This window comes from Heloderma suspectum, chromosome 7, assembly GCF_057233095.1.
Source record: "Heloderma suspectum isolate Gila_16-S chromosome 7, 16-S_ref, whole genome shotgun sequence".
NCBI classification, from domain to species: domain Eukaryota; kingdom Metazoa; phylum Chordata; class Lepidosauria; order Squamata; family Helodermatidae; genus Heloderma; species Heloderma suspectum.
This window is the reverse complement of record NC_139464.1, coordinates 31482136-31509022: the sequence shown is the minus strand read 5'-3', so window position 1 is coordinate 31509022 and position 26887 is coordinate 31482136. Positions and strand designations below refer to the sequence as shown.

Below are 26887 nucleotides of genomic sequence, written 5' to 3'. Positions count from 1 at the left end.
GGATTTTAGGATACAGCATATAAAACTAGATCTAGTGTTATTTGTCTTGATTAAGGGGGCACAGGAGTGCCTCTTTAGTTAAGGTGAGTCTCACACACACACACACACACACACACACACACACAAGTTCCACCATTATAAGCCTAAAAGTTTGACACCTTATAAAAATGACACCTGTAGAGCTAATAATGATGGATAGACTTTGCATAGAGGTCTACAGTCGTGCAAAAGAGATCTGATAGAAATTGCCACAGATACAAGTTAAAAAGTGCTAGAAATTGACACACTTGTACTTTTTACTCAAGCTGCAGTTTGGCATATAATATATTTAGTTCAATTTCTGGCGGGGATACTACTGATGCACTTTGTGCAGGCTTGCCGAAGAGGTGTGCCTTTCATTGGTCTGGTGAAATTCTGAGCAGCAGTTTAAACATTATCAAGGTTTTTCTGCCCCATAAAAGCCCCATAAAAGCCTATGGCAGAAACGGCTGGCAAAGTTATGTCAGGCATGCTCAGTTTCATTCTGAAGCTAGAATGCTGCCAGTGTTTTGAATTCCACTGTTCCTGTCAGCGTTCTGACTGTGCAGAAGGGGTAGCGGGAAACTGTCAACTGAGATAAGACTGAGGTAATTTTGAAGGCTGGGGGAATCACTCTCACTGATGGAGGAAAATGAAAGGGCTATGCTCGAATCCTGTGCAGGCTTATTCTGAACATACTGGGACATGTATGCAACTTTATAGACATCTCTTCAGTTACTGACTTGTTTTTGTTTTGTTTTTTAATTTGAGATGTTTTTCTTCTTCTTCTTCAGAGCACTGCAATAATAAATTTCCTTTTTAAAAACCAGGGAAATTCAATGATAAAAAAGCTGTCAGTTAAGGCTATCTCATGTTGGCTCAAGCTCCAGAAAAAAGTAAGACCGATACCTTAACTGATGTGCCTCATGATCAGTAATTCTCTTGTGTAAATGTCACACATTGTGCTTGTTTACAAGCAACAAGCAGGCATGGGTCAACTCACAGGAGTATTCCTCTAGCAATACAGTAAGGCTCAGATCCATCATAAGGAAATATAGGATCAGGACAGCATGGAGAATCTTTGCAGGTCCCAAGCTCACCACTTGGATTTGGGCCTGAAAGACCTAGGAAAAGTGTGGGTCCATGGAGGGCAAGCTGTAAGCAAGAACAATTTGTGACATTGCACAACATCATGACTGATCATGGGGCACATCTGTTAAAGCCTCAGCTTCCAATTTCCTGGCTTTGTGGAACTTGAGGCAACGCGAGATAGCCTTAACTCTTAAACTGACAGGTTTTTGGATATTGAATGTATATCGCAGCCAGAATACCTAACAGAGATCAAGAATTGATCTCTTGTATGGTTACTGCTGAAAGAATTCCATGGGCAAAATATAGGGGACAAATGATAGTATCAGCTGTTAAAGAGCAGGAATACATGATGGCAAAAAATAATGAATTAGCTTTGTGGGGGAGAGAGAGAGAGAGAGAGAGAGAGAGACGAATTGGATTGATTAATGGCTGCAATTTTTTTGTGATATACTATTGAATTATACATAGATTATGCAAGTTTGTTGTAGAATATGACTGAATATGAACAACTTGAATATAAGATTTTTATGAAGTTTTTTTTTAAACAAATAACAATAGAAGAGCACTCCTCGTATTAGAAAGGGAAGGAAAGGATGATAAATTTCACTCTGTAAACCATACTCCAAGCATGAAATAACACTGTACTTTGGAAATGACAATAAAAAAGCTTGAACTAAAAATAATATTAAAGAAAAGCACTCATCCCCTAAGTAGATGTAAAGCTAATAGCAGATGGGCATCTTCAGTAGTTTAAACAACTGACAGAAAGTTATCTTATTAGTGTGTAAGCCTGCAAGCTAGTACATTAGGTTCTCTCTAAAATAAAAATAGTGATGATAATCATCTGAGCCATCTCACTGGTACATATTTAAATTCTAAAAATAAGTAACTGGTCGTCATTCCCACCCTCCCCTTTTAATTTGTTAGCATTTGTTGGATGGAAAGTTTACTTTTGTGCTGCATTGGGAAGCTGCAGTTGTGTGTCAGTAAGGAACCGTGCACTATGACTATAGAGCAGGAGCAGTGAACCCGTGACCCTCCAGATGTTCATGTTGGGCTACAGTTCCCATCATCCCCAGCCAGCATGAACAGTAGTTGGGGATGATGGGAGCTGGAGTCCAACAACAACTCAGAAGGCCACAGGTTCTCTGCCCCTGCTATCAGGGCTTTCCTGTTAGTTGGCTTAAGGTGCAATCCTGTGCATGTTTAGACAGAGAAAAAGCCTACAACTCTCAGCATGGCTGGGGCATGCTGGGAGTTGTAAGCTTTTTCTTTGCCTAAAATGCATAGGATTGTGCCCTTAAAGGAGATAATTGTCCCTCGCACTGCTCTGCAGGGAGAACTAAACAGTGTCTTCATGTATCCTTCCCTCCTTGTCTGGGGTGGCATCGGGGTATGTGGGGAGGGTAACGCTAGAAACATGCTCAGAGCTAGCCTTAGCCTTTCATGCTGGCTGAGGGGGGAGGTCTCAGAGGGAGCAATCCTATGTGGATCGATGGTTGCCTCCGACCTCAGGGTGACTGCCTATCCAGGGCAGGGCAGGAGAAGTGGTGAGGAGCAGATCTCCTCCTCACTCCCCCGGCTGTGCTTTCACGGCTAGACAGCTGATTTCGGCGGTCTAGCAGCGGGACCTCAGAGTGCGGGAAGTGGTGGCCACACAACACATAGGATGTGTTGTACCGGCATTTCCAACCTCCCCGCCCGGGGAACGCCCCGTCTTTGCTGCTCCGCGCTGCTGTTAGGAGTGCGGAGTGTGGGGCTGATCCATGCTGCCTACGAGGTGGTGTGGGAGCGGGTAGGGGTCGGTTCCCGGGAACCGAGCTATCATATGGCTGTGGCCATAGGATTGCACCCTAAGTTGCTGCACCCGTCAATTCAATGTTGGCTCCAACTGGGCGGGGATCCTTGGGCAAGACGTCCTCAGTAGGCCTCCCTCTCTGATTGGGCCCACATCTCCTCCTCACCACTGACACCACCGCTCGTTGGCTTGCTCTCTGCCACTGGGCCCAAACCTCATTACCTGCTCAGTGGGAGAGAGGAAGGTGAATGAGGATCCTGCTCCACTGTATCATTCTTGTCACTGTTTGCTCAGTCAGAGAGGGCAGGTGAGCAGGAAGTGACAGCTAGGAGAAGGAGCACCGCCGGCTCCAGATTTTTGCAGGGCCTTGGTCAAGATGCCCTTCGCGGGCCCCCTCCCTTAGTGAACTTACTTCTCCACCACCACTGTCACCAGCTGCTGTTCCTTCTTTTCCTTTTCCTCAAGATGGCTGTCACCTGCTTGCTTTTCAGGCAGAGAGGCAGTGAACTAGTAGGCAGTGGCATCTGTTGTTCCTTCTTCTCACCACCACTGTTGTCCAGGCTGGAGCAAGAGGCAGGTGAACAAGCAGGGTGTGTGGTGGTGAAGAGGAGGCACTCTTGTCAGTGGCCCCCCTCCTGGAGTGTGGGCCCTCAGCACGTGTCTGACCATGCTGACTACTGATGCCAGCCAACTATTGATGCCAGCAGCAAGGCTAGCAGGCTCTGGAGGTTTGGAAGCAGGCCCTGCCCACTTCCCCAGTTCAGGAAGGCTCTAAGGCAGGGGTGGGTCCCTCCAGATGTTCTTGGACTGCAACTCCCATCAGTCCTAGCTAGCGTATCCAATAGTGAGGAGTGATGGAAGTGGCAGTTCAACAACCTCTGGAGGGCCACATATTCCCCATCCCTGCTCTACAGGAACTGTTGCTCCAGCTGTACTTCATTTTTGACCGGGAGCTTATCTAGGACCTGGTGGCTCCACCTCTTCCTGGCTCTCAGCCAGGCCCTGATCCAGGCAATTGTTTACACATGGTCCCCCTCCTTCTGGGTAAGCTCTCGTGCAGCTAGCCAGGCATTTCACTGGTGGCCTTCAGGCTCTGCCTGGCTTGTTATCTCCTCTGCTTCTGTGGGCCGGGGGGTGATAAGGGGCCCCCTGGAAGCTACCCAGGAACCCGGGCAACTGGTGTGGTGATTTCTAGTCCTGGGGCAGAGAGGTTTGGCTCCTAAGGATCACAACTTCCTGACTGTTAGAGCAATACGACAATGGAACCAATTACCTGGGGAGGTAGGGGGCTCTTCCACACTGGAGGCATTCAAGACGAGGCTGGACAGCCATTTGTCAGGGATGCTTTGACTTGGATTCCTGCACTGAGCAGGGGGTCGGACTTGATGGCCTTGTAGGCTCCTTCCAACCCTGCTATTCTATGATTCTATGCACCCCAGGAGACTCCAGCTTCCAGGTCTGCAAAGGTCTGCACCCTGACAGGCGCCCTGAAGGGATGTGGGCTCTGGCAGCAGGTGCCCAACAGTGGTGTCCTCTGGTACCAGCCCACCTCAGCTGATCTCTTCCAAATCTCCTTCCCTTGGTTGGCCTTGTCTGGCAGCTGTGAGCATAAGTGCCCCCAAGATTGTGCAAAGCAGGAGAATCCTTGGAGAAGCTGTGGCAGTTATTATGATGATATTATTTGTGTGATGTTATTTTTGTCCCCAGTTCACCAACTCTAGACAGTGCCCTAGTTGAGCTGCCTGACATGGACAGAGCCTTTCGATTGCTTCATGCAGATACCTAATTAAAATATTAATTAATTAATTCTGAGATCCCTGGGAGTCTATGGAAGTTTACGAAAATGTAGTTGATTGTCTGGTTAGGAGAACTTGCACCAAAACCTCCTTTCCCCCTGCACCAGCAGTTTGTTTAGCTCTAGCAACTCTGAACTGCATTGGTTCAGTAGCAACATGTGTTCAGGCTCCTACCCCAGCAAGAGGAACACCTGCCCCCTGCAACGTATTGCATGTGGCTCGGTATGAAGCTTTGGGAGTTATCAATCTGCATTTGAGCAGCTAGTGCTGGTTCCAGGCTTTGGCCCCTCCCTTAGGCAAGAAGCTCCCTTTCCCTGAGCAGCTCATAGGGAAGGACAAGCAGTTGATTTCCCATCTGTGTCTATTTTCCATGTGTTCATGCATACATACATCCCATCCCTTAGCTATGTACAAGTGGGGCTTGCGACAAAATGTCGCAGCATGGAATGCTCCTGCTCAGGGTTCCAGCCAGCCAGCCAGGCCAGCCAGGCACTCTTTCAGGTTACTCCATTCCATTCCTCCTCCCCACCCGGGTTCTCCGCCCCCCTGCCCAACAGTCCGTTAGTATTCTGTGGCCACTGAGCATGCTCAGTCTTCATTAAGCTGCTGTTGATGTTTTGGTAAAGATGTATTGCACTTCTGCAAACCTCGGGGTTCCCTCCATGCCTGCTGATCAGGGTGGCCAGATGCAAACGAGGTTGCATTGTTACCAGTTGTTTAGAAGAGGAGGATTTCAGCAGGTGACACTTGCCATGCAAGCCATGCCTGCTGAAATGCCCTCTTCTACACAACTATTAAAAGTGTAGGAGCCCCGGCCTCTTTTGCATCTGGCTCCCCTACTGCCGACACCTCCCTTCTGTATATGGATTGTGCTGTTTTGGCTATATCAGAATCCAGAGCTGGAGAATGGGTTTGCTATTAGTATATAGCAGCCTCCCCCAATCTGGTGCCCTCCAGATGTTTTGGACAACAGCTCCCAGCATTCTTTACCATTAGCCATGCTGGCAGGGGCTGATGGGAGTTGACATCCAACACATCTGGAGGGCACCAAGTTGGGGAAAGAAGCTATACAGGATATTTCCAGGCAGGGACTCCACCTTCGTCCCAGGCTGGATCATTCCCCCCTGCCCCAACTTCTTCTGTATACATCGAATCCTTATATTTTTTCAGCCTTGTGGTGCTTCATAGGATCACATGGCAAAAGGTAGCAAAATGATGCGTTCTCCTCTAGGACTTGCTGCTGCCGTCTCAGCCTTTCCTATCAACCGTGATGGATGAGCAACTGTGTTTGATGTCCCATAATTCAAGGCATACATTACAACTGCATATGGAGTGACTGTGGAATTGCTATGGAAACTGATCTTCCCTTTGCATTCATAGCTCGGGTAGAAATCATGTCACCAGGCTGCTGTCGAGAGCGCACACTTGCAATCCAGTAGTTGACATTACTTGGAAACCATTGAAAATATATATCACCTCCCCCACCCCTTGTTTATTTGGAAATGTTTCTGGCTTTTCTTCAGGCCTTGTTTGCATACTTCTTTCCGCTCTGTGATAGCTGTTACTGATGACGCATTGGCAACATGTACGCGGCATCTTTGATTAATAGGGCCAGCCCTATTGTCGGGGGCAAAGGAGCTGTTCTGTTTTGGCTTGTTTGTTGGAGATGCTAGCTGGTTCTGTTTCATGTTGGAATTCATCGCAGCCTCCTCTTCCCCCCTTTTATGGCATTGCGAAGGCCATCTGCATCAAGCCCTTGCTTACATCTCAGAAGGAAAAGGGCAGAAAGGCCTGTGGAAGAGAAGGGAAGTGACAAGCACAGAAGAACGACTTGGCATCGATGCGAGGTGAAGGGAGACCCCTGGTTCTCTCCAGCTGCCCCAAAACTGGCAGAAGAGAGAAGAGGGAAAGGAAACCCTTGTTTAGATTACCGAAACAAGGAGCTTTTTGGAGAAAAGCAGCCCATCTCTGCGCGTACAGCTCTGGGAACGCATCACATTATGTGGGATACCTAAGGAACATAGGAAGCAGCCTTCTACCAGTCCAGACCCTTGGTCTGTGTAGCTCATTATTGTCCACCTAAGGGATAGGAAACCTTTTTTGGGCCTGTGGGCACATTTGGTAATTTGAGAAACTGTCCTGGGCACCACCACAAAATGACTGCCATGGGAAGCAAAGGACAAGTAATCTGCCCAAAAGTCTGAGTACAAGGCAGAGGTGGGGTCTGAGCCCCAACACAATAAACAACTCCTTTGACCCCATAGTTCAAGGTCTTTTTTTCTTGTTCCCCTTCTCTTTCTTGGTGACTGGGTACACTGCAGAGGAAAGCATTGGCCTGCAGCTACCCACCATCTTTATTTCCTAAGAATGTCTCTGAGCCTCATGTGTGACCCAGAGGCAGTCATGGGAAATGAGGATGGCAGTAGCCGGAGGCCCTCACTTTGCTTTGAAGCGATCCCAGCTGTTGGTAAGAAAATTGATTACTTAAAAAAAAAAAAAAGGTAGGAGATATAGGGCACCTTGGTGGGCACCAAGAAAGATGTCCAGGGGTCCACTGGTGCCTGTAGACAACATGTTGCCTGTCCCTGTGCTACCCTAACTGGTAGGGGCTCTTCAGGGTTCCAGACAGGTGTCTTTCTGAGCCCTCCCTGGAGAAGCCGAGGATTGAATCTGGGACGTCTTGCATACAAAACATGTGCTCTACCACTAAGCTACAGCCCTCCCCAAAGGGTCATCCCTTTTTTCCCCTGTGAGCAGGGTTTAGGGCCAAATACCCTAATCCACTATCCATAATTCACAGCCCACCTGCCACCCAATAAAGAAGGAAGGAAGGAAGGAAGGAAGGAAGGAAGGAAGGAAGGAAGGAGGGAAGGGAAGGGAAGGGAAGGGAAGGGAAGGGAAGGGAAGGGAAGGGAAGGGAAGGGAAGGGAAGGGAAGGGAAGGGAGAAAGAAAGAAAAAGAAAGAAAGAGATTCCTACTCATTGCCACTTGTTAAGGTTATTGGGAGTGGCCACCAGACTGGCATGCTACCTCCCCAAGGGCATCTTACCCAGCCCCCCACCCCCGGTGCAAGTCCTGGTTTGTAGCGTAGATATGCCAGTGTTGCAGAATATATATTAATTGCTGTGGGAATGGTTAGATGACTAACAGTGACAGTGTTTGATCTGTTTTAATGTCTACTTCCCTAGGATAGTTTCTCTCCCCTTGTCCTCATATGTACATGATGGGGACAGCCACATTCGTGAAAACAGACAAATATTTAGGGATTTAAAGGGTTAGGATTTTTTTTTAAAGCCTTGATCTGCCTCCACATCTGATATATAGCAGTGTGGAAATGTTGACAGGTAAAACATACCATCACTAATCACTTTAAATCACTCAGCCAGTCAAAATATAGTTTTATTAATATGCACATGGCACACTATCTCTCTTGCTCGCTCTCTGGGGAGAGACATGGAGAGAAGGATGAGCATTCTTCTATGTCTCTTGACTGATCAAGAGCGATGTGTTGCACATTTTCCTGGTGACTGTACTGCAGTGTTATTTGTGTGTGTGTATGTGTGTGTTTTTAAAAAAACCCAGTATGATCTAAATAGGTCTTTCCAATCTCTGGTTCCTATAGTTTTTGATTTATATACCAATTTAATGCCTGGCTTTTAATTATTTATCTCCCAGGTTATTTATACAGCAGCCTTTTTGCCACATCCCATGCTATTCTGCAAGCTGAAATCTAGCCAGTTAAATATTTCAAGATGATTACACATGCATGTGCACGTGCATACACACACACACCCTCACATATTAAAAACAAAACAAACAGGGCTATTAGTACAAAGTAAATATTTCCTTCCTTCTCCACAAGCAGAAAGTCTTTCAGGCTAGAAGGAGGCTTTGGTTAGAGAGTTATTCCTTTTTTCTTTTCTTCTTTAGAAAACGACAGTCGAACAATCAGAGAGGGTGCCTCTAATGCGCTTAGATCCAATATTGTCGCTGGAGACGCAGGTGGCCTCAGTGGCTTGGAGTGCCTTTTATCAGCTTAGGCTGATACACCAACTACAACCTTACCTGGACAGAGTTAGCCTTGCGACATTTATGCTCTGGTAACCTCTCATTCACATTCTTGCAATACGTTGTACTTTGGGCTGCCTTTGAAAACAGTCTGGAAACTTCAGTTAGTCCAAAACAGGGCAGCTAGACTGCTAACTGCTGATGTGATTATTTTATGCCAGTGCTTCTCCATCTGCACTGGCTGCCAATCCATTTCCAGGGCCAATTAAAAGTGCTGGTTTAAAGTCCCAAATGGCTTGGGGCCAGGTAACCTGAAGGAACATCTCCACCCATATTTACCTATCCTAGACATTAAAATCATCTTTCAGAGGCATCTTTCAGGTGCCTCTGCCAAAGGAGGCAAGGTGGGGGGCTACAAAAGAGAGGTCCTTTTCAGTTATGAAGCCCTGTTTATGGAATGCTTTCCCCATAGAACCTCACCTGGCATCTACGTTACGGTCTTTCCAGCACCAGGTGAAAACCTTTTTATTCCATCAGGCATTTAAATAATTGGTTTTAGTCCTTTTAGTACTGTATTCTGGTGTGTGTTTTCATTTGGTTTTATGATGTAATGGTTTTATTCTTTGCTGCAGGTTTTATCTTGGTTTTATTCTGCAGTTGTTTTTTTTAATGTTTGTACGGTATGTTTTTAATGTATTGTGCCCCAATACATTACTGTACTTTTAAACAACCCAACAATAATGTATTGTTGAGTGGCTTAAAAGTACTTTAGATAAATAAAGACATAATTAAATTAAAATAAAATAATATATTCGATGGGGCCAGGCCCCTACAGTGTCCCCCTCCCTCACGGCTACAGCCCTGATTTGTTTACATCTGTTATGTAGATGTGCCCATTAATCATTTTTGTGAGCCACCCAGAGAGCTTTGGCTATTGGGTGGTATGGAAATAAATAAATAAATAAATAAATAAATAAGAGGACCAATCCATCACAAATAGGCTTAGGTTTGCAGGCTATATTAAGAGCTTTTCTCCTTAAGGATTTACTGTGTGCTCATGATTCCTCACTCATGGTTGTTTATGGGTTGTTGTTTTTTTTTAGAAAATGACGTGATCCTTCAGGTTCCTTTCTGTTTTGTAAGAGCACTTTCCCATTTTGTTTTAGAGAGCGGAAAATGGAGTATTATTTCTGAAAGCAAAAGAAAAGAATACTTGAGTACTTGTGATATTTCCCTATAACATAGTACCCCCTTGCAGTTATGCAGTGGAAAAGCAAGAAAGGAAAAGTTCTTTGTCTAGAGCTCAGCCTTAACAAGATCAGCCTTGGATGGCCTTCTCTCTGTCCCATCAGCCAGGACAGCTAGGCTGGTGAGAACGAGGGAGGGGGCCTTCTCTGTGGTGGCCCCCGCTCTGTGGAACTCCCTCCCTAGGGAACTCCGCCATGCCTCCTCTTTAATGAGCTTCCGCCACGCATTAAAAACGTGGTTGTGCAGGCAGGCTTTTGGGGTGGGTTAGGGTATTTTTAGAAATATGATGTTTTTAATGTAGAATTTTATTGTTTTAAACTGTTTCTATTATTGTACATTGCCCAGAGTGGCTGGGTGACCAGACAGATGGGCGATTAATAAAGAAATAAATAATAAATAGAGCTTGGACCCCAATTCTGCGACAAAACCAAAAGTAGATATAGTGATTAACAGCCTTGTGTAGAAAAGGTGTAAATGTGGTGAGAATTTGGAGGCATTTATATAACCTATAAACTCCAGTCTATTTTACAATGGTCCTGTAAAGGTCAAGGATTACTGCTTCAACATGCCTCCCTGATAAGTTGTCCTGTCCTAACCACAAGTAGGGGCTGGGCATGAGGCAAGAGGAGGTTCTGGGAGAGGGGGCAGACCCAGCCAAAGGTCAGCAGCCATAAACCAGTCAGTCGGACCCTAAAGGCAGGACTCTGGACAGCTCCAAGCAACCACCTCACACCAGCAAAACCTGGAACCAACTGAGTCCTGATATCCCACCCACCCTGGCAATGTAAACAAGCTCCACCCCTTCAGGCATGGATGGAGGTGTTTAAAGAGGCAGTCTGTGTGTCTAGAACTTTGCACTCCATCACTAGTTAGGTGTGTCATCACCTTTGCCAAGCTGTGTGTGAGGAGGGCCGCGGAGATCAGGAGCTCCTTGGGGGCAAGGCTAGTTGCTCTGTAAAGTGTGTCATCCCAGGGATATTAACCTCAGGAGGGTCCATCTCAGGAGGCCCTATGTGACCAGGTCCTGGTGTGGTGTCAGGGTTGAAAGTAACCCAGATTGCAGGGCTTGAAGCCAATCCACAATATCATCAATATTTTCCATATGCTCCTTTCATAATTCATAAGAACATCAGAAGAGCCCTGCTGGATCAGACCAAGGGTCCATCTAGTCCAGCATTCTGTTCACACAGTGGCCAACCAGCTGTTGACCAGGAACCCACAAGCAGGACAGGAGTGCAATGGCACCCTCCCGCCCATGTTCCCAGCAACTGGTGTATACAGGCATACTGTCTCTGGCACTGGAGGGAGCATATAGCCATCAGGACCAGTAGCCATTGATAGCCTTATGCTCCATGATTTTGCCCAGCCCACTTATAAAGCCATCCTAATTGGTGGCCACCACTACATCTTGTGATAGCAAATTCCATAGTTTATGCACTGTGTGAAGAAGTACTTCCTGTTATCTGTCCTGAATCTCCTACCAATCAGCTTCATGGGATGACCCTGGGTTCTAGTATTATGAGAGAAGGAGAAAAATGTCTCCCTACCCACATTCTCCACACCATGCATAATTTTGAACAACTCTATCACATCTTCCCTCACTCACCCTTTTTTTTTTCCTGAACTAAACAAGTCCAGCTGTTGTAACCTTCCCTCATAGGGAATTCAAAGTGGTCTCTAGGCTGCAACACATCTAAGAGACTGCCTCCTACAATATGTTCCATCATATGCATTAAGACTGACTGAGTCCTTTTGGGGTCACCATCTGTGCAAAAGGGGCTGATCTATATGTTCAGCAAAGTCACATGATACCAGCCTCCTGGGACAGTACCATTTCAAAGTGCAGTTGGGAGAAGTCACAGGATTTATTCCACCCCTACATTAAAAGCTTCCTGCACATAGAAAGATAGCATGCCAGGGGAAAAGTCCTAAACTAGCCTCCTCACAGATATACTAGCTTTTCACATGCAGGAGCAGTTACAGTCAGGGCCAGAAATATTGGAACAAGGATAACTATTTTGGCATTTGGCCTCTGTACACCACCACATTGAAGTTGAAAGGAAACACACCCAGATGGGAGCGAAGTCAGGACTTTCAGCTGTAATTCAAGGGATGTGACAAAAGTGGGGCACTAACCATTCAGGAAGGACAGCCAGTGGCATACACACACAGCCATCGTTGGTGGCTCATAAGTAATGGAACAAACCAACATCATTTCAAACTTAAGGATCGCCTTTAATACCTGGATGAAAATCCTTTGCAGTCAATGACTGCCTGAAGTCTGGAACCCATGGACATGATGACCCAATGCTGAGTTTCCTCCCTCGGGATGCTTTGCCAGGCCTTTACTGCAGCTGCCTTCAGCTGCTGCTTGTTTGTGGGTCTTTCTGCCTTCAGTCTTGTCTTCAGGAAGTGAAAAGCATGCTCTATTGGGTTGAGATCAGGTGACTGACTTGGCCATTGAAGAACATCCCACTTCTTTGCCTTGAAACACTTGGGTAGCTTTTGCTGTATGTTTTGGGTCATTATCCGTCTGCAATATGAAGCGGCGTCCTATCAGTTTGGCAGCATTCAGCTGAATCTGAGCAGAAAGTACAGCCCTCTACACTTCAGAATTCATCCTGCTGCTTTTATTAGCAGTCAGGTCATCAATAAATACCAGTGACCTGGTTCCATTGGCAGCCATACATGCCCATGCCATAACACTGCCTCCACCATGTTTGACAGATGATGTGGTATGCTTTGGATCATGAGCTGTTCCTTTCCTTCTCCATACTTTTCTCTTTCCATCATTTGGGTACATGTTAATCTTGGTTTCATCAGTCCAAAGAATCTTATTCCAGAACTGGGCAGGCTTTTTTAGGTGTTTGCTGGCAAAGGCTAATCTGGCCTGTCTGTTCTTGAGCATTACCAGTGGTTTGCACCTTGTTGTGAAGCCTCTGTAGTTACATTCATAAAGCCATCTCTTGACTGTAGATGTTGACAATGACATGCCTACCTCCGCAAGAGCGTTCTTGACCTGGCTAGATGTTGTGAAAGGGTTCCTCTTCACTATGAGCAGAATTCTGCTGTCATCTACTTTAGTTGTCTTCCATGATCTGCCAGGCCTTTTGCTGTTGCTGAGCTTGCCAGTTAATTCCTTCTTTTTCAGGATGTTCCAGACTGTTGTGTTGGCCACTCCCAGTGTTTTTGCTCTCTCTCTGATGGGTTTATGTTGTTTCCTCAGCCTAATGATGGCCTCCTTCACTCTCATGGACACCTCTTTGGACCTCATGTTGGGAGTTCCAGTGAACAGCTACCAAATGCAAATGTAACACTCAGAACCACCTCCAGGCCTATTATCTGCTTGATTGGTCATGGAGCACCCAGGAAACAGGCCACACCTGGCCATGCAGCTGCTTCTTAGCCATTGGTTCCATTACTTATGAGCCACCAACAATGGGTGTGTGTGTATGCCACTGGCTGTACTTCCTGAATGGTTAATGCCCCACTTTTGTCACACCCCTTGGATTACAGCTGAAAGTCCTGACTTCGCTCCCATCTGGGTGTGTTTCCTTTCAACTTCAATGTGGTGGTGTACGGAGGCTAACTGCCAAAACAGTCATCCTTGTTCCAATATTTCTGGCCCTGACTGTAGTATCCTAAAATTTAGTATCCTCCATTTTGCTGCTCCTTGAATTGTTTTTGTTGCAGTTGCTTCAGCTTTGTGCTTTTAACATTGTGTTTTTAATATTGTATTTAAATGTATTTTAATATTTGTTGTGAACACTGAGGGATTTTATTATATTCAGTGGTATACAAATGTAATAAATAAATAAATAGCATGGGAAGCATATGATACTCCACTTCCAGTCTGATTCTAGGACAGCTGTAGCAGGAGAGTCCCCTCCACACATACTTTTTTTCAGTTAAATATTTATTGTAAGTCACAACTCTTAAGTTCGGACATCTAAAGAGAGTTAAGGCACAAGCCAGAAAGGCTGGCTGAGGAACGCTGGGATTTATAGGACTTCTTTCTATCTAAACATGCATAGGATTGCACTCTTAATAAGCATTCTCAATGGTTCTTACAAAATTACAAATACGACCTGCAACAAAATGTTGCAGCGTGGAGTGCTCTTGTTCAGGGTTCTAGACTGCCAGCCATGCTGTATTTTCAGAACAGTCCATTCCATTCCCCAACCCCATTGGTTTACCATTCCTTCACTCCAACAGACCATCAGCATTCTGTGCCCACTGAGCATGCTCAGTACTCATTAGGCTATTCTTGGGTTATTTCTCCTCTGAGTGTTGCTTTCTAAAGATTTTTTTGTACCTCCAGAAACCTTGTGGTTCCCCCAAGCCTGCTGATATCTCCCTCTAGTGTATTGATGGTACTCAAATGAGTTTGCAGTTAGTATATAGCAGCTCTCAACCTGATGACCTTCAGATGTATTGAACTATACCTCCCATCACGCCCAGACAGCATGAGGGTAATGGCCATGCTAGCTGAGTATGATGGTAGTTGTAATCCAACACATCTGGAGGGCATTAGTTTGAGGAAGGATGCTATATAGGATGAAGCATCAGCTTGGAAGAACATTAAATATCCTGATGAAGTACACATCACTTCTCTTGTATCTAAAGAGGAAAAAGTGATGTGGCCCCTGGTTATATGTTATATGTCAAGAACTCTAGCATTCTTATTACAATCGAAATGAGTTTTAATAAATAATCTTTACATTGTCAAATTCATTTTTGCAATATGCACCTTCAGATCTCTACTTTGACATTTGAAACAACACATTTTCAATTTATGTTGAATACTGTTTGAACTTTACCAGCCGTGGCAAATTCAGGGGGCCAAAACGGAACATACACAACTTCTGTAAGTGCTTTAAACATTATAAGGTTATTGGTAGCACCTCAAAAGGCTTACATGACAAATATACTTTATCTAGGCTCCCTTTTATTTGTTGGGGGCAAAGGGATTTCAATATATGTCTTTGAAGTCTGAATCTGTCAGTCAAAAACTGTCTTCTGCTCTAATACAAATTGAATAGGATTGATTCAAATGGAATCATGTGATCCCGCAGCCCCCCTCCCTGCACATTTGAATGTTCCACGTTATATTCTTGTACTATCCATTTTTAAACTTTTATGTATGTAAAGGTGTTGTTGTTGTTCAGTCGATCAGTCGTGTCCGACTCTTCGTGACCCCGTGGACCGTAGCATGCCAGGCCTTCCTGTCCTCCGCTCTCTCCCGGAGTGTGCTCAAGTTCATGTATATAAAGGTATGGAAAGATAAAAGATTCACAGAGCGTGCGATGTACATCATGTGTTACAGTGTTGCCCTGGGAATTGTCCTTCAATGGAATGAATAAAATAACAAAAGCAACAACACTAGGACCCCCCCCACACACCTTTTAGGAAAACAACATGGAAATATAAGAACTTCCAGAGGACTAGCCATTACCCATTAATTAGTTTGCTTCAGCAAAAAGAACAAAATGTCTTGTGGCACCTTAAAAAGAATGGTTTGGACCCAGACTAACTAAGTTGCACCTCAAATAGGGTCTCCTCCCATATTTACCTATCCAGACCCTAAGGTCATCATCTGAGGCCCTCTTCTAGCTACCACTGTTCAATGAGGTGGTGGCTACAAGAAAGAGGGCCTTTTCATCTGTGGAACGCCCTCGAAGAGAGGCTCACCTGTTGCTTACATTTTGGTCTTTTCAGCACCAGATGAAGACCTTTTTTATTTCTCCAGGCCTTTTAGGAACTGTTTTTAGTACTTTTTAAAAAAAGAAAAGAAAATTGCACTGTTTTATCCCTGCTGCTGGTTTCATCTTTGGCTTTCTTATTGAAAGATAAGTTTTATCTTGTTTTTTTATCTTGTTGCTGGTTTTATCTTGTTTTTCTCTGACCTGTTTTACTGTCATTGTTTTATTGTTCCTTTGTATTTTTTGTTTTCATTGGTATACCAGAGGACTTCCCAGTTATTGAGTGGTTTAAAAACTATAAATAGTTCCTATTGATTTCAATTGGACCAAAGTTCAACGAACTTGATCCAACCTTGTGAAATTTATTCTGAGCCAACATAAGCTTTTTGTGGCTTCATCAGATGCATGGCATGGTACCCTTAGATGGAAGGTGTATATATACCAGTCTGTCTGAAGGAGTAGCTTCTTGCATATGCTCCTGTCCAACAGCTAACATCGCCTTTGGAGACTTTTCTCTGGGTGCTGCCACCCACAATGGTGTGACAGGTGAAAGAGCCTTCTATGTAGTGCCCCCACCCCATCTGTGGAATGGCCTTCCCAAGGAGATCCATCTGGCATCTTCACTGTACACATGTAGGGTACAAGCCTATGCATGCATGCTGGCTGGGGAATGCTGGGAGTTGTAGGAGTGATCCTTGGCTAACCTTCCTGAAAAGCGCTGTGCACAACTGACAATGAACTGTGGAGTCCCTTGCTTAGATTTTCTCATCTCATGATTTTCTCATCCAGGATGACTACATAGGCGCTTCCCTCGAGGCCCATTCTTTCTGCTCCTTCAGTGGCTTGCGCAAGACTCTAATAGATGGTTCTTGCATCCCAGTTGCACCCTTAATAGGCTTTCTTGATGGTTCCTACAAAATTACAAATGGGATCTGCAACAAAATGTTGCAGTGTGGAGTGCTCTTGTTCAGGGTTCCAAACTGCCAGCCATGCTATACTTTCAGGACAGTCCATTCCATTCCCCAACCCCATTGGTTTACCATTCCACCACTCCAACATACCATCAGCATTCTGTGCCCACTGAGCATGCTCAGTCCTCATTAGGCTATTTGGGGGTATTTCTCCTCTTAGGGTTTTGCTTTCTAAAGATTTTTTTGTACTTATGCAAACTTCACGGTTCCCTCAAGCCTGCTGATATCTCCTTCTAGTGCATTGATGGTACTCAAATGCATTTGCAATTAGTATGTAGCAGCCGTTCTCAACCTGGTGACCACCAGATGTGTTGAACTACACCTCCCATCACACCCAGACAATATGGGGATAATGGCCATGCTAGCTGAGGATGATGGGCCTTGTATTCCAACAGTGGTCTGCTGCCTGCCTGTACCTCAGTCCATAGCTGCTGCTTTCCTATTCATAATGGTGGGCATGAAGATAAACCTGTTGTAGTTCTTCCTTCTGTTGAACTTCAGAGGGGAGTTGGACCATTTGGTAAGCACAGATGGCTGTTTAATTCAATGGATACCCATAAGGGTGGTTTGTTTATTTACTAGTGAATGGACCTGGTTTCACATGAGTTGGAGTAGCCCTTTGTTTAAGTAGCCCCTACCATGGTGCATTTTCACTGCCTTGTTGTGGCAAAGGGGCTTGCGTAACTCAGTGAAGCCATAATCTATGCCATGCAGGGCCACCCAAGATGGACAGGTCATGGCAGAGAGTTCTGACAAAATGTGGTCCACTGGAGAAGGAAATGGCAACCCACTCCAGTATTCTTGCCAAGAAAACCCCATGGAACGTATCACAAGGCTAAAAGATATGACGCTGGAAGATGAGACCCTCAGGTCGGAAGGTGTCCAATATACTACTGGGGAAGAGCAGAGGGTATTTCCAAGTAGCGCCAGAAAGAGTGAAGAGGCTGGGCCAAACCCGAAAGGACACTCAGCTGTGGATGTGTCTGGTGGTGAAAAGAAAATCCGATGCTGTAAAGAACAATATTGTTTAGGAACCTGGAATGTCAGATCAATGAATCAAGGTAAGCTGGAGGTGGTCAAACATGAGATGGCAAGATTGAACATCGACATCTTGGGAATCAGCAAACTAAAATGGATAGGCATGGGCGAATTTAATGGGTGACCATCATATCTACTACTGTGGGCAAGAATCCCTGAGAAGAAATGGAGTAGCACTCATAGTCAACAAAAGGGTGGGAAAAGCAGTACTGGGGTACAATCTCAAAAACGACAGAATGATCTCAGTACGAATCCAAGGCAAACCATTCAACATCACAGTAATTCAAGTCTATGCCCCAACCACTGATGCCGAAGAAGCTGAGGTTGATGGGTTCTATGAAGACCTACAACACCTTCTAGAACTAACACCAAAAAAAGATGTCCTCTTCATCATAAGGGATTGGAATGCTAAAGTAGGAAGTCAAGAAATCACGGGGATAACAGGCAAGCATGGCCTTGGTGTACAAAATGAAGCAGGACAAAGGCTAACAGAGTTTTGCCAAGAGAACACGCTGATCATAGCAAACACTCTTTTCCAACAGTACAAGAGATGACTCTACACATGGACATCACCAGATGGTCAATATCAAAATCAGATTGATTATGTCCTTTGCAGCCAAAGATGGAGAAGCTCTATACAGTCAGTCAAAACAAGACCTGGAGCTGACTGTGGCTCAGATCATGAGCTGCTTCTTGCAAAATTTCGGCTTAAATTGAAGAAAGTAGGGAAAACCACTAAACCGTTCAGGTATGACCTAAATCATATCCCTTATGAATATACAGTAGAGGTGAGGAATAGATTTCAGGGATTAGACCTGATAGACAGAGTGCCTGAGGAACTATGGATGGAGGTCCGTAACATTGTTCAGGAGGCAGCAGCTCAATCCATCCCAAAGAAAAAGAAATGCAAGAAAGCCAAGTGGCTGTCTGATGAGGCTTTACAAGTAGCTGAGGAAAGAAGGGAAGCGAAAAGCAAGGGAGAAAGGGGAAGATAAATTCAACTGAATGCAGAGTTCCAGAGAATAGCAAGGAGAGACAAGAAGGCCTTCTTAAATGAACAATGCAAAGAAATTGAGGAAAACAACAGAATGGGAAAGACTAGAGATCTTTTCAAGAAAATTGGAGCTCTCAAGGGAACGTTTAGTGCAAAGACGGGCATGATAAAGGACCAAGAAGGCAGGGACCTCACAGAAGCAGATGAGATTAAGAAGAGGTGGCAAGAATACACAGAAGAATTATACAGGAAAGATCTGAATGTCCCTGATAGCCATGATAATGCAGTCACTGAACTTGAGCCGGACATCCTCAAGAGTGAAGTCAAGTGGGCCTTAGGAAGCATTAGTAACAACAAAGCTAGCGGAGATGACAGTATTCCAGCTGAGCTATTTAAAATCCTAAAAGATGATGCTGTTAAAGTGCTGCATTCAATATGCCAACAAATTTGGAACACTCAACAATGGCTGCAAGACTGGAAAAGGTCAGTTTACATTCCAATTCCAAAGAAGGGCAATGCCAAAGAATGTTCAAACTACCGCACAATTGCGCTCATTTCACATGCCAGCAAGGTGATGCTCAAAATCCTACAAGCTAGGCTTCAGCAGTATGCGAACCGAGAACTACCGGAAGTACAAGCTGGATTTCGAAGAGGCAGAGGAAGTAGAGATCAAATTGCCAACATTCACTGCATCATGGAGAAAGCAAGAGAATTCCAGAAAAACGTCTATTTCTGTTTCATTGACTATGCTAAAGCCTTTGATTGTGTGGATCACAACAAAGTGTGGCAAATTCTTAAAGTGATGGGAGTACCAGACCACCTTACCTGTCTCCTGAGAAACCTGTACGAGGGTCAAGAAGCAACAGTAAGAACCAGACATGGAACAACCGATTCGTTCAAAATTGGGAAAGGAGTACGACAAGGCTGCATATTGTCACCCTGCTTATTTAACTTATATGCAGAGTACATCATGAGAAATGCCGGGTTGGATGAATCAGAGGTCGGAATTAAGACTGCTGGGAGAATGATAAACAACCTCCAATATGCAGACGATACCACCCTAATGGCAGAAAGCGAAGAGGATCTCAAGAGCCTCTTGTTGAGGGTGAAAGAGGAGAGTGCAAAAGCTGGTTTGAAACTCAACATTAAAAAAAACGAAGATCATGGCATCTGGCCCCATCACTTCCTGGCATATGGAAGGGGAAGAAATGGAAGCAGTGACAGATTTTACTTTCTTGGGCTCCAAGATCACTGCAGATGGTGACTGTAGCCATGAAATTAAAAGACGCTTGCTCCTTGGGAGCAAAGCTATGGCCAACCTAGACAGCATAGTAAGAAGCAGAGACATCACCTTGCCAACAAAGGTCTGTCTAATCAAAGCTATGGTTTTCCCAGTAGTAATGTATGGCTGTGAGAACTGGACTATAAGGAAGGCTGAGCGCCGAAGAATCGATGCTTTCGAACTGTGGTGCTGGAGAAGACTCTTACGAGTCCCCTGGACTGCAAGGAGGTCAGATCAGTCCATCCTAAAGGAAATCAACCCTGACTGCTCATTGGAAGGACAGATACTGAAGCTGAAGCTGAAATATTTTGGCCACCTAATGAGAAGAGAAAACTCTCTGGAAAAGACCCTGATGCTGGGAAAGACTGAAGGCAAAAGGAGAAGAGGACGGCAGAGAATGAGATGGCTAGATAGCATCACCGATGCAATGAATATGAACTTGAGCACACTCCGGGAGAGAGCGGAGGACAGGAAAGCCTGGCGTGCTATGGTCCATGGGGTCACGAAGAGTCGGACACGACTTAATGACTGAACAACAACAACCACGGTGCATCCCAATAGCCACCTGAGGGAGGGGTCTGCCCCACAGTAGTGGCAAGGAAGGAGAATCCACATAACTTTGTCTCTCAGCCTACTAATTGCCCCGGGGTTCAAATTATATGATCCACAAAGCTATGTGCTGTTTAGGGAAGTTTGCCTCTAGTGACTGAAGTTGTTACTGCAGGCTTCAACCACATGGACACATTAACATTAATTGAATTAAGAAATGCATTTAAAAAACTAACCCTGAGGTGCACATAGGGATGTCCGGATTTTGTGAAATCTGTCCTATGTGTGTTTCATGGATTGTTTGGCATTGTTTGTTCTGGCGTCCATTCACAGATGGATTCAATTTCCGCCCCCATTATGCGGAAAAATATACAAATAATTCTGTAAGAGGGTTCACAACGATTTACATAATTTATGTTAGTACATAACACTTAGTGTATTGTCACCCATTCCATTCAACGTTTCCCCTGCGTATATTTTCTGGGATGGCATATGTCTCAGCAGAAACTTGCGTATTTTCCTATGAATAAATCTGTGTAAATTTTGAGACAGTTAAAAAAAAGAAAAAAAAGATCCGAAAGTCCACAGACTCTGCACAGTCTGAGGAGGTCAGTCTGCAGTGAATTCTGCAGGTCAGAGTCTTAGAATCATAGAATCATAGAATAGTAGGGTTGGAAGGGGCCTATAAGACCATCGAGTCCAACCCCCTGCTCAATGCAGGAATCCAAGTCAGAGCATCCCTGACAGATGGCTGTCCAGCCTCGTCTTGAATGCCTCCAGTGTTGGAGAGCCCACCACCTCCCTAGGTAATTGGTTCCATTGTTGTATTGCCCTAACAGTCAGGAAGTTTTTCCTGATGTTCAGCTGGAATCTGGCTTCCTGTAACTTGAGCTGGAGGCTGGACAGCCATCTCTCAGGGATGCTCTGACTTGGATTCCTGCATTGAGCAGGGGTTTGGACTCAATGGCCTTGTAGGCCCCTTCCAACCCTAGTATTCTATGATTCTATGAGCCCATTATTCTGTGTCCTGCATTCTGGGATGATCGAGAAGAAATCCTGGCCTTCCTCTCTGTGACAACCTTTCTAGTACTTCAAGTATTTGGTTTCTTTTTCCTAGGTGCAGAACTTGGCATTTATCCCTATTAAATTTCATTCTGTTGTCTTCTGCCCAGCGCTCCATTCTATCAAGACCATTTTTTTGTTTCTGTCTTCCAAGGTATTAGCTATCCTGCCCCATTTTGTGTCATCTGCAAATCTGATCAGCATTCCCTGCACCTCCTCCTCCAAGTCATTAATAAAAATGTTGAAGAGCACTGGGCTAGGGATGTACGAAAGTCACTTACCTTTTTGAAGGGTGACATTTCGTGTGGGGGGGGGAAGCGCTCCGTCCCTCCCCCCCAAATTCTCTCCGGCCGGCTCTGCTCCGCAAAGATTCCATGGAGCCACCAGCCGGGGCTGCCCGCAGCCAGACATCCGTCCGCTGGGCAGCCTGCAGGGACGCAAATGGCAGCCGTAGCCGCCGCCATTTCCATCCCTGTATTTTGCCATAAATATTTATGTAGCCTACCATGGCAAAAAACAAACAAACCAGCAAACGCAAATGGCGGCGGTTATGGCGGCCGCCATTTGCATTCCTTTTTTTTTGCCGTGATAGGTTACATAAATATTTACGTAGCCTATTACGGCAAAAAAAAAGGAACGCAAATGGCGGCCACTATGCCATTTGCACCCCTCTCTTTTGCTGTAATAGCCTACGTAAATATTTATGTAGGCTATCATGGCCAAAAAAAAAGGGAACGCAAATGGCGGCCGCCGTAGCCACCGCCATTTGCGTGCCCTTTTTTTTTGCCGTGATAGGCTACGTAAATACACAGCCTATCACGGCTTCCGCAGGTACGCAAATGGCGTCCCTGTGTTAGCCGTGATAGGCTATGTAAGTATTTACATAGCCAATCGCAGCTATAGTGGTGAAGCGAATGGTGGCTGAGGATGCGGCCACCATTTGCAAGTCAGTGCGAACGGCAGCAGGTAGGTGTCCTGTTTCACATGCCTTTTGCAGGGTGGGGGGGCTTCGTTCTGCTACGGATTTCGGGGGGCTGAATGCACTGGCATTTGGCCTCACTGAGATCCATGGCGGAATTCTCTGACATCCCTACACTGGGCCCAGGATTGAGGCCTGCGGTACCCCACTCATTACCTCTCCCCAGTTTGGGAAGATCCCATTGATAAGCAGTCTTTGAGTCTGATTCTGTAGCCAACTGTGGATCCACCAGATCGTTGTTTCATCTAGCCCACTTTGAGCTAGTTTGCTCATTGGGATATCATGGGGCACTTTGCTGAAAGCTTTGCTGAAGTCAAGGTATATTATGTCCACAGCGTTCCTCCACTCCACAAGGGAGGTTACTCGATCAAAAAATGAGATCAGATTCGTCTGGCAGGATTTGTTCTTGACAAATCCATGTTGGCTTCGAGTAATCACTGCATTGTTTTCAAGGTGCTTACAGATGGATTGCTTTATAATCTGCTCCAGGATTTTCCCAGAGATTGATGTCAGACTGACTGGTCTGTAGGGGTGGACGAAAGTCACTTACCTTTCTTCGAAGCTTGTTCGTGGGGGGGAGGCGCTTCGCTGCTCCCCCCGCGAAGTTCAGGCCGGGGGGGGAGGCTTCCCGCCTCGCCCCAGCCGAAATTCAGGCTGTGGGGGAGGCTTCCCGCCTCGCCCCGGCCGAAATTCAGGCCGGGGAGGAGGCTTCCCGCCTCGCCCGGCCGCGAACTCGAAAGTTTAAAAAAACAACAACACGCCCCCGTGATAGGCTACGTGATGATTAACGTAGCCTATCACGGCTAGATTTGCAAAGTCAGCCGTGATAGGCTACGTAAATCGTCACGTAGCCTATCACGGGGGCGTTTTTCTTTTTTTTTCTTTTATTGGAATGGCGGTGGCGGTGGCGGCAGCCGGTCGAAAGACCGGCTGCCGCTCCCGCCCCGCACGAACACCCGCCGAACCGCCGGCCAGACCCGCTGCCGGGAGGGACATTCGGTGAAGGTAAGTCCCGTCCCGGGGGGGGTGTGCGGGGTTCGGGGGGGTGCGGAGGATTTCTCCCCGAAACTTGTTCGGGGGGCCGAACATGTTGGCGCTCGGCCCCCCGAAGTTTCGGGGAGAAATTCTCCACCATCCCTACTGGTCTGTAGTTCCCAGGTTCCTCCTTTTTACCCTTTTTGAAGATAGGGACAACATTAGCCCTCCTCCAGTCATCTGGAACTTCACCCATCTTCCATGATTTCTCAAAGATAATAGGCAGTTGTTATGAGAGTTCTTCTGCCAGTTCCTTTCTTACTCTAGGATGCAGTTCATCTGGCCCTGAAGATTTGAACTCATTCAAAGTAATTAGGTGTTCCTTGACCATATACCTATCAATCTCAAGCTGCAATCCTGCCCCTTCAGCCTGTACTTCGCCTTTGCCAGGGGACCCTCTTTTGGGAGAAGACTGAGCCAAAGTAGAAATTGAGCACCTCTGCCTTTTCTTTGTCATCTGTTATATTCCTCAGGATATATTCAATTTCTTTCCTCTGTCTTTGACAATGCACGTAGCTGAAGAAAGCCTTTTTGTTGCTTTTTGCATCCCTCGTTAACCTCAGCTCGTTCTCAGCTTTAGCCTTCCTGACGCCATCCCTGCAATTTTGTGCTACCTGCCTGTACTCTTCCTTTGTAGCTTGGCCTTCCTTCCACTTCCTGTATGTGTGCTTTTTTGTTTTCAGGTCATCTCTAAGTTTTTTGTGAAGCCACATTGGCTTCTTCTGTTGTCTTCCACCTATTTTTCTTGTTGGAATAGTTTGTAATTGTGCCTTGAGAATTTCATTTTTTAAAAACTCCCACCCATCTTGGACTCCTTTTCTCATTAGAGTTGCTTGCCATGGGACCTTACTGATCATTGTTCTGAATTTATTAAAATCAGCTTTCGGAAAATCCAGGGTATGCATTTGGTTACACTCAGCTTTTGCTTCCTTTACAACCAAGAACTCTAGTATAACATGGTCACTTTCCCCCAGAGTTCCTGTAACAGCTACTTTGTCCACTAAGTCATCTCTGTTGGTTAGGATCAAGTCATGGATAGCCAATCCTCTAGTTCCTTCCTCTACTTTCTGTAGGGATGTACGAAATTGGCCTTACCTGGCTCTGCCAGGTTCCGCTGGGGGGGGGGAGGCACTCTGTCCCTCCCCCCGGAATCCTGGCCGGCTGGCTCCACTCCACGGGGATTCCGCGGAGCCGCCGGCCGGCTCCGCCAGCAGCCAGACATCCGGCCGCTGGCTAGCAGGGACGCAAATGGCAGCGGCCGTAGCTGCCGCCGTTTGCATTCCTGTAGTCAGCCGTGATAGGCTGCATAAAGATTTACGTAGCCTATCACATCTGACTTTTTTTAAAAAAACAAAAATGCGTGTACGCAAATAGCAGCAGCTACGGCCACCGCCATTTGCATTCCTTATTTTGGGCCATCTTAGTCTACGTAAATATTTACGTAGACTAAGACGGCCCAAAATAAGGAACGCAAATGGCGGCAGCCGTAGCCGCTGCCATTTGCATATGCGCGTGTTTTGTTTTGTTTTTAAATCAGACGTGATAGGCTACATAAAGATTTATGTAGCCTATCACGTCTTTTTTTTTTTAACCTAGCCATGATAGGCTACGTAAATCTTTACATAGCCTATCACATCATTTTTTTTTTTTTAACAGTGGAAATGGCGGCGGTGGCGGCCGGTCAGAAGACTGGCCGCCACCACCGCCACCCGGAAAATCCGCCCCAGGTAAGTCTCGTCCTGGGGGGGATCCGCCGGGGGGCGGGGGGTGGCAGGCCGTTCCGCCACGGAGTTCGGGGGGCCGAATGCACTGGCATTCGGCCTCACTGAGATCCGTGGTGGAATTCTCTGCCATCCCTAACTTTCTGTAGGAGGAAATTATCCGCCACACAAGTCAGGAATTTCCTGGGGGGGCCATGTTTTGGAGAATTTGTCTCCCAACAAATATCAGGGAAATTGAAGTCCCCCATTACTACTATATCATGCTTCCTTGAAACATTGGCTATTTGCTTTTCCAAAGTTTTATCCTCGTCTTCTCCTTGATTGGGTGGCTGGTAGTAGACTCTGACCACCATGTTCCTTTTATTCTTTGCTACATTTATTTTAACCCAGATGCTCTTGATGGGGCTACCAAGCTCATCCTCCTGTATTTCTGTGCAGAGATATGTATTTTTAACATATAGTTCAACCCCACCTCCCTTTCTGTTCCTTCTGTACTTTTTGAACAAGTTATATCCTTCAATTGCGGTATTCCAGTCATGAGAGTCATCCCACCAAGTCTCAGTTACACCTATCAAGTCGTAATTTCCCTCCTGTATTAAGAGTTCAAGTTCATTCTGTTTGTTTCCCATACTCTGGGCATTAGTATATAGACATCGAAGACCATGTGCTGTCTGGCTTTCTTCCTACATGTGTCTGAAGACTATTGTTGGGCGCTATTAGAGATGTTCTCTCCATTGCGGTACATGAGCCTTCGTCCATTATTACCCCCAACTTTACGTCTCCCTTCCCTGTAGGATTCAGTTTAAAGCCCTCCTGATAAAGTTCTTCATGCTGTGGCTAAACACATTCTTTCCAGCCTTTGAGAGGTGCACCCCATCCTTTGCCAACAGTCCATCTTCCAGGAAGTACAGCCCATGGTCCCAGAATCCAAATCTCTCTCATTGGCACCACCTTCATAGCCAGTCATTCACCTGGAGTATTTTTCTTTCCCTTTCTATCCCTCTTCTAACTACTGGAAAGATGGATGAGAAAACTATCTGGGCCCCAAAGTTCTTGAGTTTCCTTCCCAAAGCTTCAAAGTCTGATGTGATTTCTTCGTAGCTCCACTTGGCGGTATCATTTTCCCACATGGATGGGAAGAACTCATTTTAGTCCATCTCAAATTTCTCCAACATCCCTAGTACCCTTTAGTACGTGTGCTACATTTCAGGTCTCTAATTTTCAGGGTCTTGGTGCTATGGCACTGATAGATGGATGGACAGACAGACAGCCACACATCCTTTTTTATTATCATAGATTTTCTTTGATATTAAAAATCATAGAAATTCTATGATTCTCCCACCTTTCTATTCTATTCTCCCACCTTTCTATTCTATTCTCCCACCTTTCTATTCCATTCCATTCTATGATTCTCCCACCTTTCCACTAAAAAGAATGCTAAAGGAGGAGGTGCTGAAGGCTGAACATGTGCATTATTGTGATAATGACAGCTAATTGGGATCACTTCTCATTTGTGCAGGAGGGCTAATCTATCACTTTAGTTTGCATGTGTGTGTGGGTGCATGCATGAATAAACATGCATATATAATATATA

At 45.6% G+C, this 26887-nt stretch overlaps 2 protein-coding genes across 2 annotated transcripts in view; one reads left to right on the top strand and one right to left on the bottom strand.

The window, feature by feature from the left end:
• TMEM178B (transmembrane protein 178B) overlaps positions 1-26887 on the top strand; it is a 440499-nt gene that overhangs the window by 142207 nt on the left and 271405 nt on the right. The window lies entirely within an intron of this gene.
• The window catches only part of LOC146339476 (uncharacterized), a 118524-nt gene that overhangs the window by 7758 nt on the left and 83879 nt on the right, over positions 1-26887 (bottom strand). The window contains exons 2-4 of the mRNA XM_084811401.1: positions 8770-8850; positions 4343-4508; positions 2978-3130 (exon numbers count right to left, since the gene is read on the bottom strand). Coding sequence (XP_084667527.1) covers positions 2978-3130; positions 4343-4508; positions 8770-8850 — 400 coding nt within the window. The remainder of the gene's footprint in view (positions 1-2977; positions 3131-4342; positions 4509-8769; positions 8851-26887) is intronic.